We start from the raw sequence: 17708 nt of genomic DNA on the forward strand, positions 1-17708 counted from the left end.
AAGTATTTACAGCTCTTAACAGAACTTATATAGCCGGGATAAAAAACAAAAAGATAGAAAAAGATAAGCTGTATTCAAAAATAAGTGATTTGCTTCAAGCTCTAAAACAGAAAGAGAGAGATGAGCTTGCTGTTGGACATTTTTAATCACAATCAAGTTATTGTAGCAACGCTGAAACAATAGATCAGTATCTGAAAGCCATCACCGCCCCACATGAAAAGCCACATTCATAGCAGCACCCCCTTTTATCATGTAAACTGACGCCTCAGTCTGTGTGAGAACCTGTGTCCAGACCCGTCACACGGGCCAGCAGATCCCCGTTGATTGCACACTAATTCACCGCTGTGTTTCACACGTGGTTAGAGGCTCCGCTGAAAAAGCAAAGACACAAAGCCAAGCCACCTCTGGGGCTCGCAAAGAAGAACACGGCATGCCACTGTTGCTACATTTATTGTGGCTTTATTTGCTGTGCAGCAGTCCGGGATATAGGGGAGGCAATATGTATACGGCTCAGGGGGCAGACTGCACCAAAACAGCGCAATGTGAGAATTAGCAGCATACGCAGAACAAGTTAGGGTCTACTGAAATCTATTAACAATCATTGGATTGTGGTCGCCCCTGCTGGAGAGGCAGGCCCCAGGGTCGGCTGTGCATGAGGGTGCTCGGAGTTAAACAGAGACAGGCTGGATAGATTATAAAACAGAGCTTTCAATGCCAGCGCATTGGGACCCAGCTTGACCATCGCTGGTTTAGCCTACAGGCTGTGGGATCCCTGATTTAGCCACAGTTCTAATTTACAGCGAGTCCATTCTCGTAGCACAATTAAAATAATTGCTCTGGCTGCTGGACTCATTCCCCCAGCAGTTTTGAAAGTGTTTGCTTCCAGCGCCGAGATTCAGGAGCGTTTTTTTTTGTGCTGTTAATTTTAAAATTCAGTGGCAATTTAAAGCTTTCTCAGCTCATTGTTAGTTCTGATGTTCAGAAACACTCCCACGCACAGATCTGAAATTCACACTCCTCGTTGAAAAAGCTCGAGCTGCAATATCAGTTCACAGTCCACACATACGGTAAGAACATGCAATGAAACGAACAAAACAAAAAAATAAAAAATAAAACCTGGATGTTAACTTGAGGGCCCAGAGGGCTACTTTCTTGAATCATATTACACGACGTTTATTTTATTAATTCTCAAAGAAAGAGCTTCATACCGTACTTGTAGTAAATATGCACTTCTCCATAAAAACAGTACATTTGCATACCATCATTATAAAGGGAACAAAGAGCTGGTCAGTAATGCAAACACATGGCAGAACCTCACTTGCACATATTACCTGCTCTGAATATTGCATCTAAATATTGATGTTGGTTTCCTGGGCTCCCCAGAAGGCACATTAATAAGAGTGCTGATTAAATACTGTATGAGAGTCCTGGTTAAATACTGTATGAGAGTCCTGGTTAAATACTGTATGAGAGTGCTGATTAAATACTGTAGGAGCCTCACGGTGCTCATGAGTTTTCAGGAGGTCATCTGGGGTATTGTCTCAGCTGAACTCTTCTTTTTGCTGCTTTGATATGTTAAGCCCTCTGTTTATCCAGTTGTAGAGATCAATGCATTCAATTTGTTATTAGTACTTGGGCGAGGGACACCCTTAGAAGACGTGTGTTAAGTGCCCAGTATCAATATGAAGTACGGGTCAGCGTTAGTCCCGACGGTGGCAGATCTCTCCTTGTAATTTCATGTTTTCAGCCATGAGAACTGCACAAAACAAGCTGTCTTAGCACACACAGATGGTCAAGACAGAGCTGTAATATTAACAAGGGGCAGCATCAAAGATGTTTAAAACATGCAGATTGCCATCCCGTTCCCTTTATTGTACACCTCCACAGATCACAGTTTAATTGTATAAGAGCTGTGTACACGCTTACTGCTCGGCACACAATGCCACTGCTTGATAGGAGGGAACAAATGAGGCAATTCAATGGATCTACATAGTGGTGGATCAGAACACTGCTGTTGGTTAGATAACCACACTGGGGCTCTGCTTTCTGTGCCAAGGTTATGAAAGCAACGTCTCGAACAGCACATGCCAGTGTGCATGTAAAATCACAGGGCTCTATTTGAATTACCGCTACTTACAGGAGTGTTAAGGTTTAGATCTATAGACTAGACCCCAGTGTGCAGCTTCAATTGGTTTGGGTGATCCAGCTCAGTCTGAATTTATAGTGTATTACTATACAAAGATAAGATATTGGTGCAATTATCTGGCAATGCTCCAGTGTTTAGCTACTGTAGTAACTGGGGGAGAAGAGGGGGCAATACTTAGCAAGCATAATCTTTTTAATTAAGCAAAAAGCAAAGTGTACATTGTTGTCAGGATAATTGGCACCAGTGCTGCACAGGCTGCTTACTGGCTGTGTATTGGCACAGATTGTTATTACAGGTGCACTTCCATTTATAGATGAAAGGGTGCCTTATCAGAATGACTGCAGTAAACCAACATAAAGCACAGGTGGTCTAGTAATCCAGGTGTTTTACACAGCACACAGAGATATATTGTACAGCAAGGTCTTTGCATGGTCTGTGGGTTATGGGTTAACTCTGAGATCTACTCATGAAGCTCCTTGGAAGGGGCCATGCAGTATTTTCAATGTGTTTACTGTTTATCAGCGCAGTGCAATCGCTCACAAGCTCAAGGGTATGACAGCGAGCCTAACCATAAGACCTCAATCCCCTGCCAGCTCCCTCTGAACGGAGAGCAGCCTTGCATCGGTGAAAAGCCCACTGATACGTTTGCATTATCCTTATCTCTGCGTCGAGTCGGAGGCAGTAAGAGCTCAACACGTTTTCATGTGATCAGAGCAGATGCCAAATTACAACAGCTTTGGCCCACATGTCTTAAAACAACAACGGCGCGGTGGGAGTGTGCCACGCCAGCCTCTGTTAGAAACGGGCATAAGAACATAAGAACATAAGAACATAAGAAAGTTTACAAACGAGAGGAGGCCATTCAGCCCATCTTGCTCGTTTGGTGCCTCCTATTTTCTGTTCTGAATGCCCCTTTCAGAACAGAAAATCTCTGGGTGTAACCCTGCGTTGCGCGATCCAAGTGCTGGGAAACAGGAAGTATCTGCAGCAACTTCATTTTGCTGATGTCTCACTGTGCACATATTTACAGAAACAATTCATGTACAGTACTGTCAAAACCCAACAGATCCCTCCGACTGAAGATCATTCTCATTGATCCATCAAGACATCCGAATAAAACTAAAGGTTTCAACCGAGTGTCATTTTCAATGTCGTGGTGTATCGAAAGAGAAATCTGATGAATGATGGTGGTACGACTGAAATAAAGAAAGCTTGATACGGATCAATACTATGCTATCCGGAGCACCTAGTTCAGTGTGCTGTGTGCTGAATGCACTGCAACACAGGGTTACAATGGTCAGAGCTGCAACTAATTCACAGTTGATTCCAGTGACTGCTATTGTGCAGCTGTGAACTCACAAACAGATCTAACAGCGAGAAACTCGGTGCTGGGTTTGTACAGGTCATCTGGTTAACCAGTAAGCTTCCACTGCCATTAACAGTCGGGAGCTGTTTTATCTGTTTATCTCAGTGCAAGCGGTTAAAATTGAACAGCCTCTAGCCTGTGTTTAAAGAATGATTTGAAATTTCTATGGAAACCTGAAGATTCAATATTCAGCCGCTGTCATGTTTTAGCTGACGGACAAAAGAGGAAGGCTGCCCCTGCCATGTTAATAATGCAAAGCTGCTGTTTAGCAATAACCTGGCTTGCATGCAAGGGCTTCCAGTCCCCAAACAAAAGAGGGCAGGGTGACCCTCAGTATAAACAGGCTCAAATGCAACCGCCCCTTTAAAAAATGAAATGACACGCTTTGCAATGGCATGCACATATAAAGAAGATAAAAGAATCAGAGATTTTTTATTTATTTTTTTTACCAAGATGACTCTATTCTTGAATACTGTACAGTCTCATCGTATTCTGTGCGGAATGTTGGCATGTGGGCATGGCTCCCATTCTCCCCAGTACGCTGGCTCCTTTACGTTTGCAATCTCGTTAGCGTATACAATGTAACACATGCAGTACAGCACAGTCAAAAAAAGGAAAGCAAGCTGCTGCCCCTACACACAGATCCAGCACCTCCCAGCTCTCTGCTGGCTCAGCCATACATCAAGGCTGCTCTGCGAGACACCGCACCTCCAGCGGCTATTCAATAGAACCGCACCGACTTCACAACCAGATATCAAGGGCACAGCACAAAGAACACTGATTCCACCGCTAATGAAGCGCGCCAACACCTCCGTCTGAAAGCATACAGGAGCATTTAAATGCATAAGAACGATCAATGTGACACAGCGGCCGTGCAGCCTCCGGGCCGACGCTGCACAAGCACTCCCGAGCCATCGGACGCCTTAATCTCAATTTCTTTTTCTTTGCTTTTTTTTATTCCCAGACAGGGAGTGCATGTCTTGAACAGGCATTTTTTATTGTGGTTTAAACCCTGGAAGGATTAGGATATGATCAAGCTGTCATCACAATTCAAACATATTAACCCTGTAAAGCTCAAGCATTTTTGAAATGTGAAAAGCTACTTTATTTATGTAACTAATGTAACTATGAATGGGCATCACAGGGTTAATAACACGTCACACGGGGTACAGGGTAACATCTGAACAAACACACAAGTTCTACATAGTTTAGTAGTATACTAAACGTTCAACCAAAAAGTCTTCTTCTTCACTAGGTTTTTTGGTTTTAATGAGTGTCAGCATTGCTAATGCAATATCTTTGTACGGCACTGGATTTCTCAGTACTACAGTAAAATGTCAAGTGTAATCATATTTTGTTTGTTCATTCTAAAGGAGAAAGTGCTTGCAAATAAGAAGATAAATATATCCATTAGGAACCACCCACACACTGACAATACCCTGTCAGTGTGTGTTCAGCATGCTAAATATTTAACAACTGGAAAGATTGGAAACATGGGAGGCTGTGTGGTCCAGTGGTTAAAGAAAAGGTGACCAGACGCCCACACATTTATTTGCCACTGAAACCAATTACCCAAAAATTCATTGACTCCATTATTAACTGCCTGAAGAATACAGGAAATAAAAACAGACGACTCCAGTGTGGCGATCTGATACATCACAGGCTTGGATTGAGGGCTGATACATCACAGGCTTGGATTGAGGGCTGGTACATCACAGGCTTGGATTGAGGGCTGGTACATCACAGGCTTGGATTGAGGTCTGGTACATCACAGGCTTGGATTGAGGTCTGATACATTACAGGCTTGGATTGAGTGCTGGTACATCACTGGCTTGGATTGAGGTCTGATACATCACTGGCTTGGATTGAGGGCTGGTACATCACAGGCTTGGATTGAGGGCTGGTACATCACAGGTTTGGATTGAGGGCTGGTACATCACAGGCTTGGATTGAGGGCTGGTACATCACAGGCTTGGATTGAGGGCTGGTACAAGCATTTGCTTTGGCAGGGGTGGCACAACTTCAAGACTAATTAACGAGGAGCGTTATTAAAAAATCACTGAGGAATGTCCGCACACCGAGCAAACGCATTGCCGTCTTGGCTGACCACGGTCCTGTTGGTTTGCAGGACCTTGCTAGAAAAACAATACTGCAATGATCCCGTTGGCCATTTCACAGCGTCTGTGCTGCTGTTCCTGCGTGTCCTTGAGTGGGAGGATAAAGGTCACTGCAGTGCTGTAAAGGGGGTCTAGCTCTCAGGCTGCAGTTTTACTGACCGTCTCTATGGGAACCAGTGGCTAAGTGTCCAGCTCTTGCAGACGGACTGTGTTAATTAATCCCTTTTTTTCCCTTTGTAGGGGGGAGGGAATGAATGCTGCACCAGGAAGTTATGTGCAGCATTTATGCAGGTCTCCCTCTGTTCTCAAGAAGAGCGTTTCTAGGTTGCAGGTTGTTTCCATTTGAAAAAAGAAAACAGTAGGGATATTTTTTTGGTTTGGTTTACATTTAATTTACTCAATTAAGTTATGCACAACCCACAAATCAGTGTGGTTTTTAATATGAAGAATTAAGTATTGAGCAGCTGCCATAAATGTGAAACAAATGCGTCTTTAAGAAATGAAACCACCCCCCCTTTTTAAGAGAGCCATTTTATGAATCTAGTTTCTTCACTAGTTTCTAAATTTGCAGAAACTCTTAAAGACTATTTTAGTTCCTTGCTCCCAGTTGGAAAAAAAAGCTGTGTGTTATTTTTCAGCAGGCTATCTCCTGAGCAGCAGGCAGTGCAGTGCCTAATTAGTGCACCTGTCCATCTACTGGTACAGAGCAACATGCTGACTTCCACGTGCTTCTCTCCCTGAGCCTCTCTCTGCACGAGGTGCTGCAGAGGCGATAATTGCATGCTTTGCCAGGTTGCTGGGGTTATTATTTTCTCTCTTGCTTTGAAGCTCTACTCTGACAGGGTTACAGAACTGTACAATACATTACAAATCCATTTTTCTATAGCGCCCTTCACACCATGGCATCTGAGCGCAGTACAAAATGAAAAACAAAACAGGAGCGCTCATGTTTACAGTACCCCAGTACCCTCCAGCTACAACCAATTATAGAAAAGCACATTCGAAAACATATGTTTTCAACTGAGACTTAAAAGAATCCAGTGTTTCAATGTCAACCGGAATCGCATTCCACGAGCGAGGAGCACAGCAGCAAAAAAACTCCAGCTCAGCTGACTGAGGATGAATTATTTGGAACAACTAAGAATTCTGCTTCTTCTGATCTCATAGAACGAATAGGAATATCCAGAGTTAGCAGTCCTTGGAGGACCCTATAAGATATTATGGCATCTTTAAAGGACCAAAGCACTGGAGTTATATGCTGTACTGCCTGATAATGCACAGGGATTAGAAACACCCACACCTATGTAGCACACACTTTTGTGCAATTTGGCCCATTTTCCATGACTGCTTCATTTGCTGTGCAGATGGTATCACTGTCACTTTGGAGGCAAATAGCTTGCGCTAGACAGCACGATGAACAGCCACCTCCCTAAATAAAATCTATATTCTGCGGCTGAACGGAGAAGCCGGGTGGACAGAGTAAACTGGGGAATCAAGATAAACTGTTAAACATTCATCTGTGCTGTGCTTTTTTTTTTGCCACAGTCAGCTGGCTCTACCAAAGACACCCCATGGATCACTAGAAGTGCTGTTACATCATTTTGATGTGTGAATCAGACCTGGAGACAAGCAGCTTCGTTTCAGCTGCCTGCCGCTCTGGGTGACAGAGAGGAAATGTATGGGTCTTGTTATGTTCTACTTTCTTTACTTATCAAGTTAAAAAAATGATAATTTAGTGGATATCAAAAACCTTTTGCTTTCTGTATCGGGGGGGAAAGTATATGCCTGCTTTTCCAATGAGATAAGCTGTGTAATGGCAACACTGGTTATAAATAAGCTGCCCAATATATTGCTTCCAACGATCCTGTGCAATATTTTACATCTAACGGATTCAAGTCTCCTAGACTGTAAGTGTTTAGTTAAAGACATGAATTGTAACACTACATTGAATATTACATCCATTTTATTTTAGCTGTATTATTTATTCAATTCATAAATAGTAACCTGTACAATCCTATATAAGACAGGGGATGATTGAAGACTCCCAGTTTGAGTCATTCCAGGTTTTCCTGTGAACCTTTAACTGTAATTCACCTATACAAAAGCTGCGTGCTGTGCCTAATTAAGATTAGCTGTGTGTAACTGAGCTCACACTGAAGGCTGGAGTGCCTCAGACTGCTATTCAATGAGAGTCTGCAGTTACACCCTACACAAGGCAGCGCACTCGTTAGCGCAGCAAGAGAACCCATCCGGGTTAAAGGACATGTTGTTCAGCAGACATCTACAGCACTGACCGCTGTGAGAAGCAGACATGTCCTCTGAGCAGAGCTGCAGTCTCACTCTGCCCTCGGCATTGCGACAGGGCTGGTGGAAGAGAGAAATCTGCATTGGCACTGAAGGGAAACCAGCCTGCAACCCAGTGCAGATTGCATCACCTTATAAATGAGAGGTTTGCAACATGATGCATTCACCATCCATTACTGCAATAACTCGGGCTGAGCCGTTCTCAAGAGTCCCAGTAGTACTGAGCCCCCTCTAGATCTCCTTCTCTGGGCACACTTATACAACTCAGTTTGGTAAAGACGGCCAATTTGTGTTCTGAGATTATCTCCCAGTTCAGACACAAGTCTTACAAATAGTAAGGCAAAGGTTCTACAGCACGCGAAGAACGGTTTCAGTATTTCAATCCGGTGTGAAGAACACAACCCCAGCCGATGTGCAGCCATGAGCTGGAAAGCTGCTTGCTTGTTCAGACAGTCATTACTCAGCGATTCAAGCTCGTTTTTGGTTGTTTTTTTCAGCAGAGCCCAGGCTGTATTTTTGGGTCGAGATGTAATTAAATCTGGATTTATTCAACATGAGTAAAGCAATGTCAGCTGGGATTAAATCAAACCACTCTGCGAAAGCTAGGGGATGCTGTTAGCACGGCACTGCAGACTTGCACAGATATTAGCAGTTAAAGAGCTTAGCGCAACTACTGAGCAACAGACAGCTAGAGCAAAATATAGAAACTGTCTGCTATCCAGTGCGACATTTCAGAGCTGTTCTTTAAAAGTGCCGCACCAAAAAATGATTTCGAAGGGTAGATCTGAAACACAAAAGCAGTTCCGTTGTTTAAAAAAAAAAAAAATGCCTCCAATGTGCTCCTGTTTTGCTTTTGAGGAGTTTTCAGACAACGTTATCAACAGATTCACAGGCAAGGAATGTGTGCTTCTCGTGGCACCATCAAATTCATTGTTATAGGTTGCTGTGCTTGGGCTGCGTATTTGCTTAAGCTCAATGTAAAGGCAAGCTTGTGGGAACGTACTGATCAGGACACTCCTTACTGGAGTACTCTTCTGTTGTAATCTCTTGTCGTAATTAGAACTGTTGGCAAGTTAGAAGAATTTAGTACCAATCGTATTTGTTATGCAAAGCGATCAATCTGATAATATTAATATAATATAATACACCCGCCTGGAGAAAAAAAACACACAGATCATTTCATTAGAATGTGGGCTGTCGTAAGTTGCTTTCCATTTAGTTTGCAGGTTAATTATTTTGTAATGCATTTATTGTATTTACTGTATTTACCCCCCAGAATTACTGTATAGGCCTAATCATGCAAATACAGTAAGCACTGTTGCTATTTCACAGACATACATTGACCTGATACGGCAACTCATTTTCACATTGCGAGGGGTTCAGCTACCAACGCACACGCACGCACAAACACGCACGCACGCACGCACACACACACACGCACACACACAGACTCACGCACTCACATACGCACGCACGCACACGTACGCACACACAGATGTAGATCCTGCAAGGGCTGCGGTCTACAGGCTCTGAAATTAAAATCATGGCAAGCAGCTTCCCTCTGGGGTTTATGACTTCCCTCTCCTTCAACACTTACTCGATAATAAATCATTCATGACGGCCTTTCAATTATTTAAGCCATTAGATCATTAAATAAAAAGTGAAGCTGGTGCCGCCGAGGACAATTGCAAGCTAAAAGGTCACCCTGTCCCGGTAACGAGAGTTTGTGTGGCACTGGTACACAACGCAACACAGAGGTCCCACTTAAACTGAATTAGGAGACGCTTCTCAGATTATAAACAGATATCTATATGATTTGACAGCTTCTTCTCAGGGTTCTAGTTCTTCTGCATTGAACTGTGAAACTAACTTAACCCTTTAAAGCTCACAGTCCTACAGGTCAGGCAGTAGCAACGGTACATTAACTATCATGACCGTCCTGAAAGTAGGACAGCTTTTCCCTACAGTATGATCCATGAAACACAATGCTGGTCCCTGATGGCTTCTTCCTCCCAATGCATTCTGTCAGTTTGCTCTGCCAACAAGGATCTAGATGCAGCAAGGCCTGCAATGGACAGCTCCTGCTTTTGCACAGCAAGTGGGATGGGTTTACTGACTCTGGTTTCAACTAAGCTGGAGATATTTAAAGCCCTTTCCATTTCACCTCCTCCATCACACCCACCCGTGCGTTTCATTACTGGAGAATGTGATTGATGGGTACCGTTTAAGAAATGTTTCAATAACTCCTACTCCATTCCTCACCAGGAGGCGGTCGGCTGTTTTCCTTGCTTTGCACCTCAATCATGCACCCCTGTGCCATTCGTGAGCCCCTGACCCCAGCTGCTTTTAAGGCGAGGCTACAGATGGACTTGCGTTCCCTGGATTTTGCTGAATGTTTTTTGTTTCATAGTTTCAGCTGCTGCATGAAACAAACCTGTTTACAGTGAACACTCAAAGAGACAGTCTTTAGATACAGATGCATCTGAATGCATACGAGACCTCGAAAGCCTCTTCTACAGGTGTAAGAGGAAACGGTATCATTGTTTGGATATGCAGATGTGAATAACATCGCCTGTTTCTTTCCATTTCCGCTCACACCTGAGGAAGAGACTGGAGGTTCTGAAAGCTAGTGATTTTATATGTTACTTAATCTAATAAAAAAAGGATCAAATCTTCTAATCTATAATCACAAACTTGAATAGGTGGTCTTTATCAATATATTATTATTATTGATTTATTTGGCAGAAGGCTTTGGCGACTTACAGAAGTTACAGGGCAGTAAAGGGTTACAAGGCAGTTTCATATTTATTTGTACAGTAGGATACAAATTGGATAATATCATCATAATTACGGCTGGGTTTTTTTTCACGGTTATTAGATTTCATGATTTCTGTGATTAAAAATGATCAGTTTTGAATGTGACAAAGTGATTTCTTTTCTGCTTTAATAAATATAATATTTAATAGTGCCCATGGTGTGCCGTGAAAAAATCCAATAAAATACATAATGTATCGTGTTGCATAAACACTCTTCTGTTTGTGTCCTCAGAGTCGAATGGCTGAGAGTTTGCGTCTGTTTGACTCCATCTGTAATAACAACTGGTTCATCAGCACCTCCCTCATCCTCTTCCTGAACAAGAAGGACCTGCTGGCAGAAAAGATCAAGCGCATCCCGCTGACCGTCTGCTTCCCCGAATACAAGGGCCAGAACACATACGAGGAGGCGGCCGTCTACATACAGAGGCAATTCGAGGACCTGAACCGCAACAAGGAGACCAAGGAGATCTACTCCCACTTCACCTGCGCCACGGACACCAGCAACATCCAGTTTGTGTTTGACGCGGTCACAGACGTGATCATCCAAAACAATCTCAAATACATCGGGCTGTGCTAGGGGCGCCCGTCTAACTTCTGAAGGAATAGGGACCTTTAAAACATGAGCTCGTGAGAGCAAGTGGAGAGAGAGGGAGAGAGGGAGAGGGAGAGAGGGAGAGGGAGAGGGAGAGGCAGGGGATTGAATGAAGATGGCAGCGCTGGACACTGGCAGCCGGTTCAGATGCATACTGACCCAGCGAGATGTAACTGGCGGTCTATAAAGGAACACGGCCCCTTGATTTGCCTGGTTCGATGCTGCTTTCCTGTACTTGTTTTTATTGAACGTTGGTTTGTTGTTTTTTTTAATTATTATTACATTTGGGAGTCTCCTATCTTCTTTTGAAGTCTGAAAACCACCAAACGAGTGCAGCTGTGGTTTAAACTTTCGGATCTGAAGACAGGAGCTCAGAACGCGTCTCGTACCAGGATTTCTACAAACTCAATTTTGAAGTGGATCACAATCCAATTTGTTTAAAAAAAAAAAAGGATTTTCAGATCAGTCCCTTTTTTCTTTATTTACTAAACCTGGGCGTGCATCAGATGCACAAAGTCAGAAGCTTTTACTATGATTTTACACTGCGTGACATATGACATACCCCAGTCAGAAGAGGGACCGTGCCAGATCTCTACAATAAACCCGTGTTTTTACACTTATTCTGTTAAGAATAGGCAGGAACTTCATTTCATTTTCTTTTTAATCCCCCCACACCAACTTCTAACAAGTGCTGCGTGCAAAATTCTACAGCTGTCTTTTGAAAGTTATTTATTTAAGAAAAAAAAAATATATATATATATTAATAGAGCTGTATGGAGAGCAAGTTGAACAATAATATATTGTTTTTCAAAAATCGTTTTTGAAAGAAAGAAGAAAGTTTTATGGTTTACTTAATATCACGGAAAAGGTTGGGGAAAAAACAAACAATTATTACTGTATTTTATGTCTTAAATCTGTCGGGGAAGCTGGGAAGAAGGAGAGGTCTGATGGACCGCAGCAGCATCGCTCCCGAAGGAATGAGACCTTAAACCACAATAAAAGGCAGAAATCTATTTACCATAAATGTTATTTGAGTGGACATTGTAATGGCTTATAATATGTAAATAAAATACATTAGAAAATATAAAGCACACTTTCTTTAGGCTGGACAGCTCGCCTCACTTCTACAAAGATACGTTTGTGAAATACTCAGCTAAGGGCTTTCAGACTGATTTAAAGGTGTCCAGAAATGAAAATAAAGCAAATGATGCAAACTGTATCTTTTTTGTGTAAATGTGATTATTATGATCATTCTAATCATTCTTCTCAAGAGGACAAGCAAACACAAGTACAGCTTTCTGATTCCATGATTATTTTGCTTTTAAAACACAGTCCCAACAATCCGTAGCCACCTTTATGAGCTTGGATTGTTTTAAGACTGGTTGACTGGGAAGGTGCGCTAAAGCTGAGGGTACATGAAGCCACTGTGTGGCTTGAAACTTGGTTTCTGGAGACTAGGTTTCAGGAGACTGCACGGCACACCAGGGGAGACTTGGGGTTTTCAGGAACAGTGGCTTGAAACCTGGTTCCAGGAGCCCGGGAGACCTAGTTTGAGACGACTTTGCTGCATCAAACCCCAAGTCTCCCCTGGTGTGCCATTCCTAAACTCCTGAAACCAAGCTCCAAGCCACACAGTGGCCTTGTCTACACACCCTTCGGATCGGAACTTGCAAGCTAGTATTTTGGATAGTTGAATTTCAATTTTAAAAAGAATTATTTTAAATAGAGTAAGGTGCTGTAAGGGGGAGGGAGGGGGTGTTACAATTATAACATCCCACAGCTCGGAATAGGGTGACATTTTAATTAACGTTTCTAATTGAGGTTCCTAACCAACACGAAATTCAGCAAACACCCTTGCTGAAGGATTAGTCATGTGCTAATCTGTGATGCTAAAAAAAAAGTTTATGTAAAACTGCAGTATGCAATGCTTTTCAAATGTTATACAGCAAAAATAATAACCATGTTTTCTTATGCAATCCATTATACCCTTTGTCACATAGAGCCCGATAAGTCCCGGCTGGCTGTTAGGAAACGCTGCAGTGCAGACCTGATTGTCATGTCATCATGTATTCTTGTTTGGTGTGTGTTCTTTTTCAACAGGTACACTAAAGCAGAGAGGCTTCCCACCTGTGTGTTATATAACCTTGAAATAACCCCCAAGATAGGGCATCTACAGTAATGCAATCCCAAACCATTACACAGAAACGCTTCAGAGCTGACTTATTAAAAACAATCTGACATGCTGCTACAGGCAATTCAGCATCCCTGTTAGCGATCTGTCGCCTTCCTCAAAGGTGATAATTAAACAGGTACGCTAAAGAGACGTGGCAATGCGGAGGAGTGAACGCCAGTGCAAGTCTTCAGCAGCTGATGCTCTTGCTGCTTTGTGAGTTGGTCAGCTGATGATTTCCCAAGCACAGCAGCAGCCAGCCACGTGTCAAAGGAGCCGGCTGATCCTTCTGTCTTCATCCCTCCTGCCTCAGCCATTTCCCCTCCATGCAGGAACGCAGTACTCTGCTTCTGCCACCAGGCTTTGTCTGAGCGTCCCACAATGTCTTTTTAAACATGCTTAATCAGGTTGTTACGTTTTGCGGCACACAGGATGATATCAAATCCGAACCTGGCAGAAACGCCTTCTGTGCAATGGTCATAATCAAGCCAAGTGGCCGGGTCCCACAGTTCACCTTTTAGATGGAAATGACCCTTTTGATATTGACACCGTACTGTGACATTGTGCTTGTTGGCTGGTTACCTGCTTGCAGCACGGTTAATTAATTAAGATGCTGTGTCAGTCAATGCTGTCAATAGGCAAGGCTGAGGGAGGCTACAGAGGAATAAACAACAGCCCTTTATAAACGATACACAATACAACAATGAAAAATTAAGAAACCGGAATAAAAACCACGTGGCAAACATGACACCTGCTGTACCAGCGATGCTTCCCCACCTGCGTTAGCAGGGTCTCTAACAGGGATGGAAATGAAGAAAAAAAAAACAGAAACACACAGAGGGTTCAAAAAGCTTTGCAAACCCGCCTCACAGCGCAGAACAAACTAAAAGTGTAGCACGCAGGAAAAACAAAGCAATTCAAATCGGAAGGTCTAAAAGCACAGCACTGAGAAATGACAGCAAGACTATTTTGACAAACGGACGATGCAGAGTCTTCAAGCCAAGGGGAGCAGGTGCACGGCTCGGCAGTGCTGCTGAATTGCACTTGCGTAGGAGCTGATCTCTGTTCTGTTGTGTGTACAAGCCTGTAGCTCAATTCCGGTAGAGTTTTCTTTTATGTGACGCGATGCCATTTTCTAGGTCATCCTGCCTCCTGTCAGAACGACTACCAAACCCCTTTGTGTTTCTTCCCTGCTTGGAACACGCACACACAAAAGCCTGATTGATGCAGCAGGGATCAAGATAACCTCACATCTGCCAGCTGGGACTGTGCTACTGCTACCAGTACAGGTCTGTGGTGTTCAAAAGCATTTTGAAAAACTCTAAGGTGCGACACATAATCATACACCAGCTGAAGCTGACATCCCTGGAGGGTGGATGTAAGTATGTGAAATAAATGTCGAAATGATACAGCTTTTTCTCATTTGTTTTCAAAAGCAAAACGCTGGTCAAAACTCTTTGGGGAGGGAGGGTGGGGGGGGGGGGGGGGGGGGGATTCAAGTTCAGTATGTGTTATCCAGTAACCCCCTTGCTAATCGCCTTGTAAAAAACAGGTCTGCTGTGGAAATCCTTGTGTGCCATCTAGTGTAAGCCTGTGTCACTACACCAGGAATGAATGCAGTTTGCAGATTACAAATTGGGGTTTGTTTACAGTGATATTTTATTTTAGGCTTTTAGAAATGATAAAGTTTTGTGCAAGAGCCTGTAGCCCTTTCTCTTACCGCCTGGAAACTCTGACATCATTTCGATGGCCATGTGCATGTTCTTGCGACAGACGTCCACCGGCTCATCAAACAGCTGGGACAGAGGAAGGATAACATCGCTCTTCAGAAACGCAATCCTTTAAAAGAATACCACAACAGCCCTGTGAATTAGCTCCATTTCATTTTGCACCAGTAGCTATGCACACTGTCATTGTGCATAGCAAGCTTGTAGCTGTTGCATGCATTTACCATAGTCAATGGTTTGCCATGCGTTTTTGAAACCCATTTCATGCATTAATATGCTTTATTATCTCTCTGGGCTTTCCAATGCTTGCATAGGCTTTATTAAACTTTGCTTTTACTGCAGGAAACGTTTATACAGAATAGAACAATAACACACCCAAACACAGCAAAGCAACAGAGTAAATGTGCTGCACAGTGTCCATTGATGGTAGCTCACCTTCCTACGTTATGGGTAGTGAGGCGGTAGAATATCTCTGTGGTTTTCATGCGCACTGTGCTGTCCACATCTCCAAGGAGACGTTTTAGGCTCTCCAGACACCCTACAGTTGCAGTGGGTTAAAAGTTGACACTCTTAATCACAGCAGTGAAAATTTCCATCTTTAATACACAAAACCAATGACCCACAATGTCTGTAAAATCCTGTTGACCTTAAACTGGGAATGTGCACGTCAAAGACATGCAAAAGGTTTTTAAAAACAAGCACTCAGTCCGGGTCCTGTTGCCATGGCAATCGCTGACATTATTCACTTAGCAATGCGATTAGTTCCACCTTTGCCTTTTTCTCTGCACATATTGCACATTAGAGCTCCCAACAGTCGTTGATAGCATGACATCATACAGCACAGAGGGGTACTGTACTGCAGGCATCTTAACGATCCGCACAGCGCTGAATTTAATAATCTGCTGAGTGATCATAACTCAGGATACACAGCTGTCATTTGTTACAGTTGCTCATAGATATTTTGCACGTTTAATGAAGTCGCCATTCTATTTTGTCTTTGAAGACGAGTATGTGCAACGAGGTCAGCTTCCGGTTGATACAGAGGGATTGATCTCACTCCTTTCATGACCAGGTTTTTTTTTCAGGATAGTGGGTTTATGAACAGGGCAGGTGCTCTGCAAACTGTCAACAAACTGTGAAGCAGAAGAAAATCGCTTGGGACTCACTGGACATAACGGATGAAAAACCAGGTCCCTTTGTATAGAATATCCCTGTCATTCAACCAGCTGATCTGCATTTCCACACTATAGTCATCTTATAATGAGTTGTACCGCGTGTAACAAGACTACCACCGTACATCAAACTATAGCCCCCACCGTGGTGCAGTTTGTGATGCTTTTCCTCGTGTTTATCAGAACTATCAAGGGCCATCTGCTGATGCAAAACTACCCTCTGTGTCACCTTATCATTGAAAAAAATCCCTTTGTAATCGACCACAATGCACTATATTTCCCAAACTAATACATAAGTTTATAAAAGACCATCAAATACCACTTTAGTCTCTTATCTTATGGAGATGATCTTGAATTAAACTGAGCATGTATTTGGCTGTGTGGTCCAGTGGTTAATGAAAAGGGATTGTAACCAGGAGGTCCCCGGTTCAAATCCCACCTCAGCCACTGACTCATTGTGTGACCCTGAGCAAGTCACTTAACCTCCTTGTGCTCCGTCTTTCGGATGAGACGTAGTTGTAAGTGACTCTGCAGCTGATGCATAGTTAACACACCCTAGTGTCTGTAAATCTCCTTGGATAAAGGCGTCTGCTAAATAAACACATAATAATAATAATAATAATAATAATAATAATAATAATAATAATAATAATTTGCAATTCTTCAATCTACCTACACTTACGAGTTGGACCACGCTTGCATGTGCGCTTTGCTGTGCTTGGTGTCGTGAAATAGCCGGCAAGAAACCTGTTGATTGGAACTTACCTAGACGCATGGCTTCCAAAGCGATCTCCGGGTCGTGCACCAAATCGCACAGGGACATGAGCGCCCTTTGCCGGGTAATCAGCTCCGGGTTCTGCAGTTCCTCGTTGAGTTTGGGCACAGCCCGTCTTCCGAAAGCAATGGGGGCTTTGGTGCAATCGATATTTGGGGGTAAATGACCCGAGATACGAATGGTGGTCATATCTGATAAGAAACAAATATACAGTATATACAAAATCAGATATCAGCAACTGAAAAAATAAACGGAAACACAAATCAATAACGTTGACCCGATTGCACAAGGGGAGATTGCAAGAGACGACTACGAGTTTCACAAAACAAATACCTAACCGTATATTAAGAAAAAAACAAACATCTCAAGTTAATTTAAGTTAAACATATGTAGAACCTTAAAAAAAATGTGACGAATAATCAGCTTTCTATAAACCTTGGAAAGTTTATTCGAAAACTCCCGCAGTTACTTCAGCGTTCTGTTCAGTTTACAGTCAGCGTCTTCCGCTTGCTTCGGTTGCTTA

General features: G+C 43.0%; 2 protein-coding genes across 6 annotated transcripts in view; one reads left to right on the forward strand and one right to left on the reverse strand.

The window, feature by feature from the left end:
- Nucleotides 1–12753, forward strand: part of LOC117428077 (guanine nucleotide-binding protein G(z) subunit alpha) — a 37012-nt gene extending 24259 nt beyond the window's left edge. For both annotated transcript variants that reach the window (XM_034925241.2, XM_034925242.2), the window contains exon 3: nucleotides 10982–12753. In XM_034925241.2, coding sequence (XP_034781132.1) covers nucleotides 10982–11326 — 345 coding nt within the window. In that variant the 3' untranslated portion in view covers nucleotides 11327–12753. The remainder of the gene's footprint in view (nucleotides 1–10981) is intronic.
- Nucleotides 1–17692, reverse strand: part of LOC117426598 (radial spoke head 14 homolog) — a 56139-nt gene extending 38447 nt beyond the window's left edge. The window contains exons 1-4 of one of the 4 annotated variants that reach the window (XM_059032854.1): nucleotides 17621–17690; nucleotides 17176–17376; nucleotides 15674–15776; nucleotides 15232–15350 (exon numbers count right to left, since the gene is read on the reverse strand). In XM_059032854.1, the coding sequence (XP_058888837.1) occupies nucleotides 15232–15350; nucleotides 15674–15776; nucleotides 17176–17374 (421 nt within the window). In that variant the 5' untranslated portion in view covers nucleotides 17375–17376; nucleotides 17621–17690. Of the gene's footprint in view, nucleotides 1–15231; nucleotides 15351–15673; nucleotides 15777–17175 lie in introns of all 4 variants that reach the window. The other 3 variants (XM_059032853.1, XM_059032852.1, XM_059032855.1) reach the window with 3 other exon arrangements.
- Nucleotides 17693–17708: the final 16 nt, after the last annotated feature.

The sequence above is a fragment of the Acipenser ruthenus genome, chromosome 11 (assembly GCF_902713425.1).
Source record: "Acipenser ruthenus chromosome 11, fAciRut3.2 maternal haplotype, whole genome shotgun sequence".
Lineage (NCBI taxonomy): Eukaryota > Metazoa > Chordata > Actinopteri > Acipenseriformes > Acipenseridae > Acipenser > Acipenser ruthenus.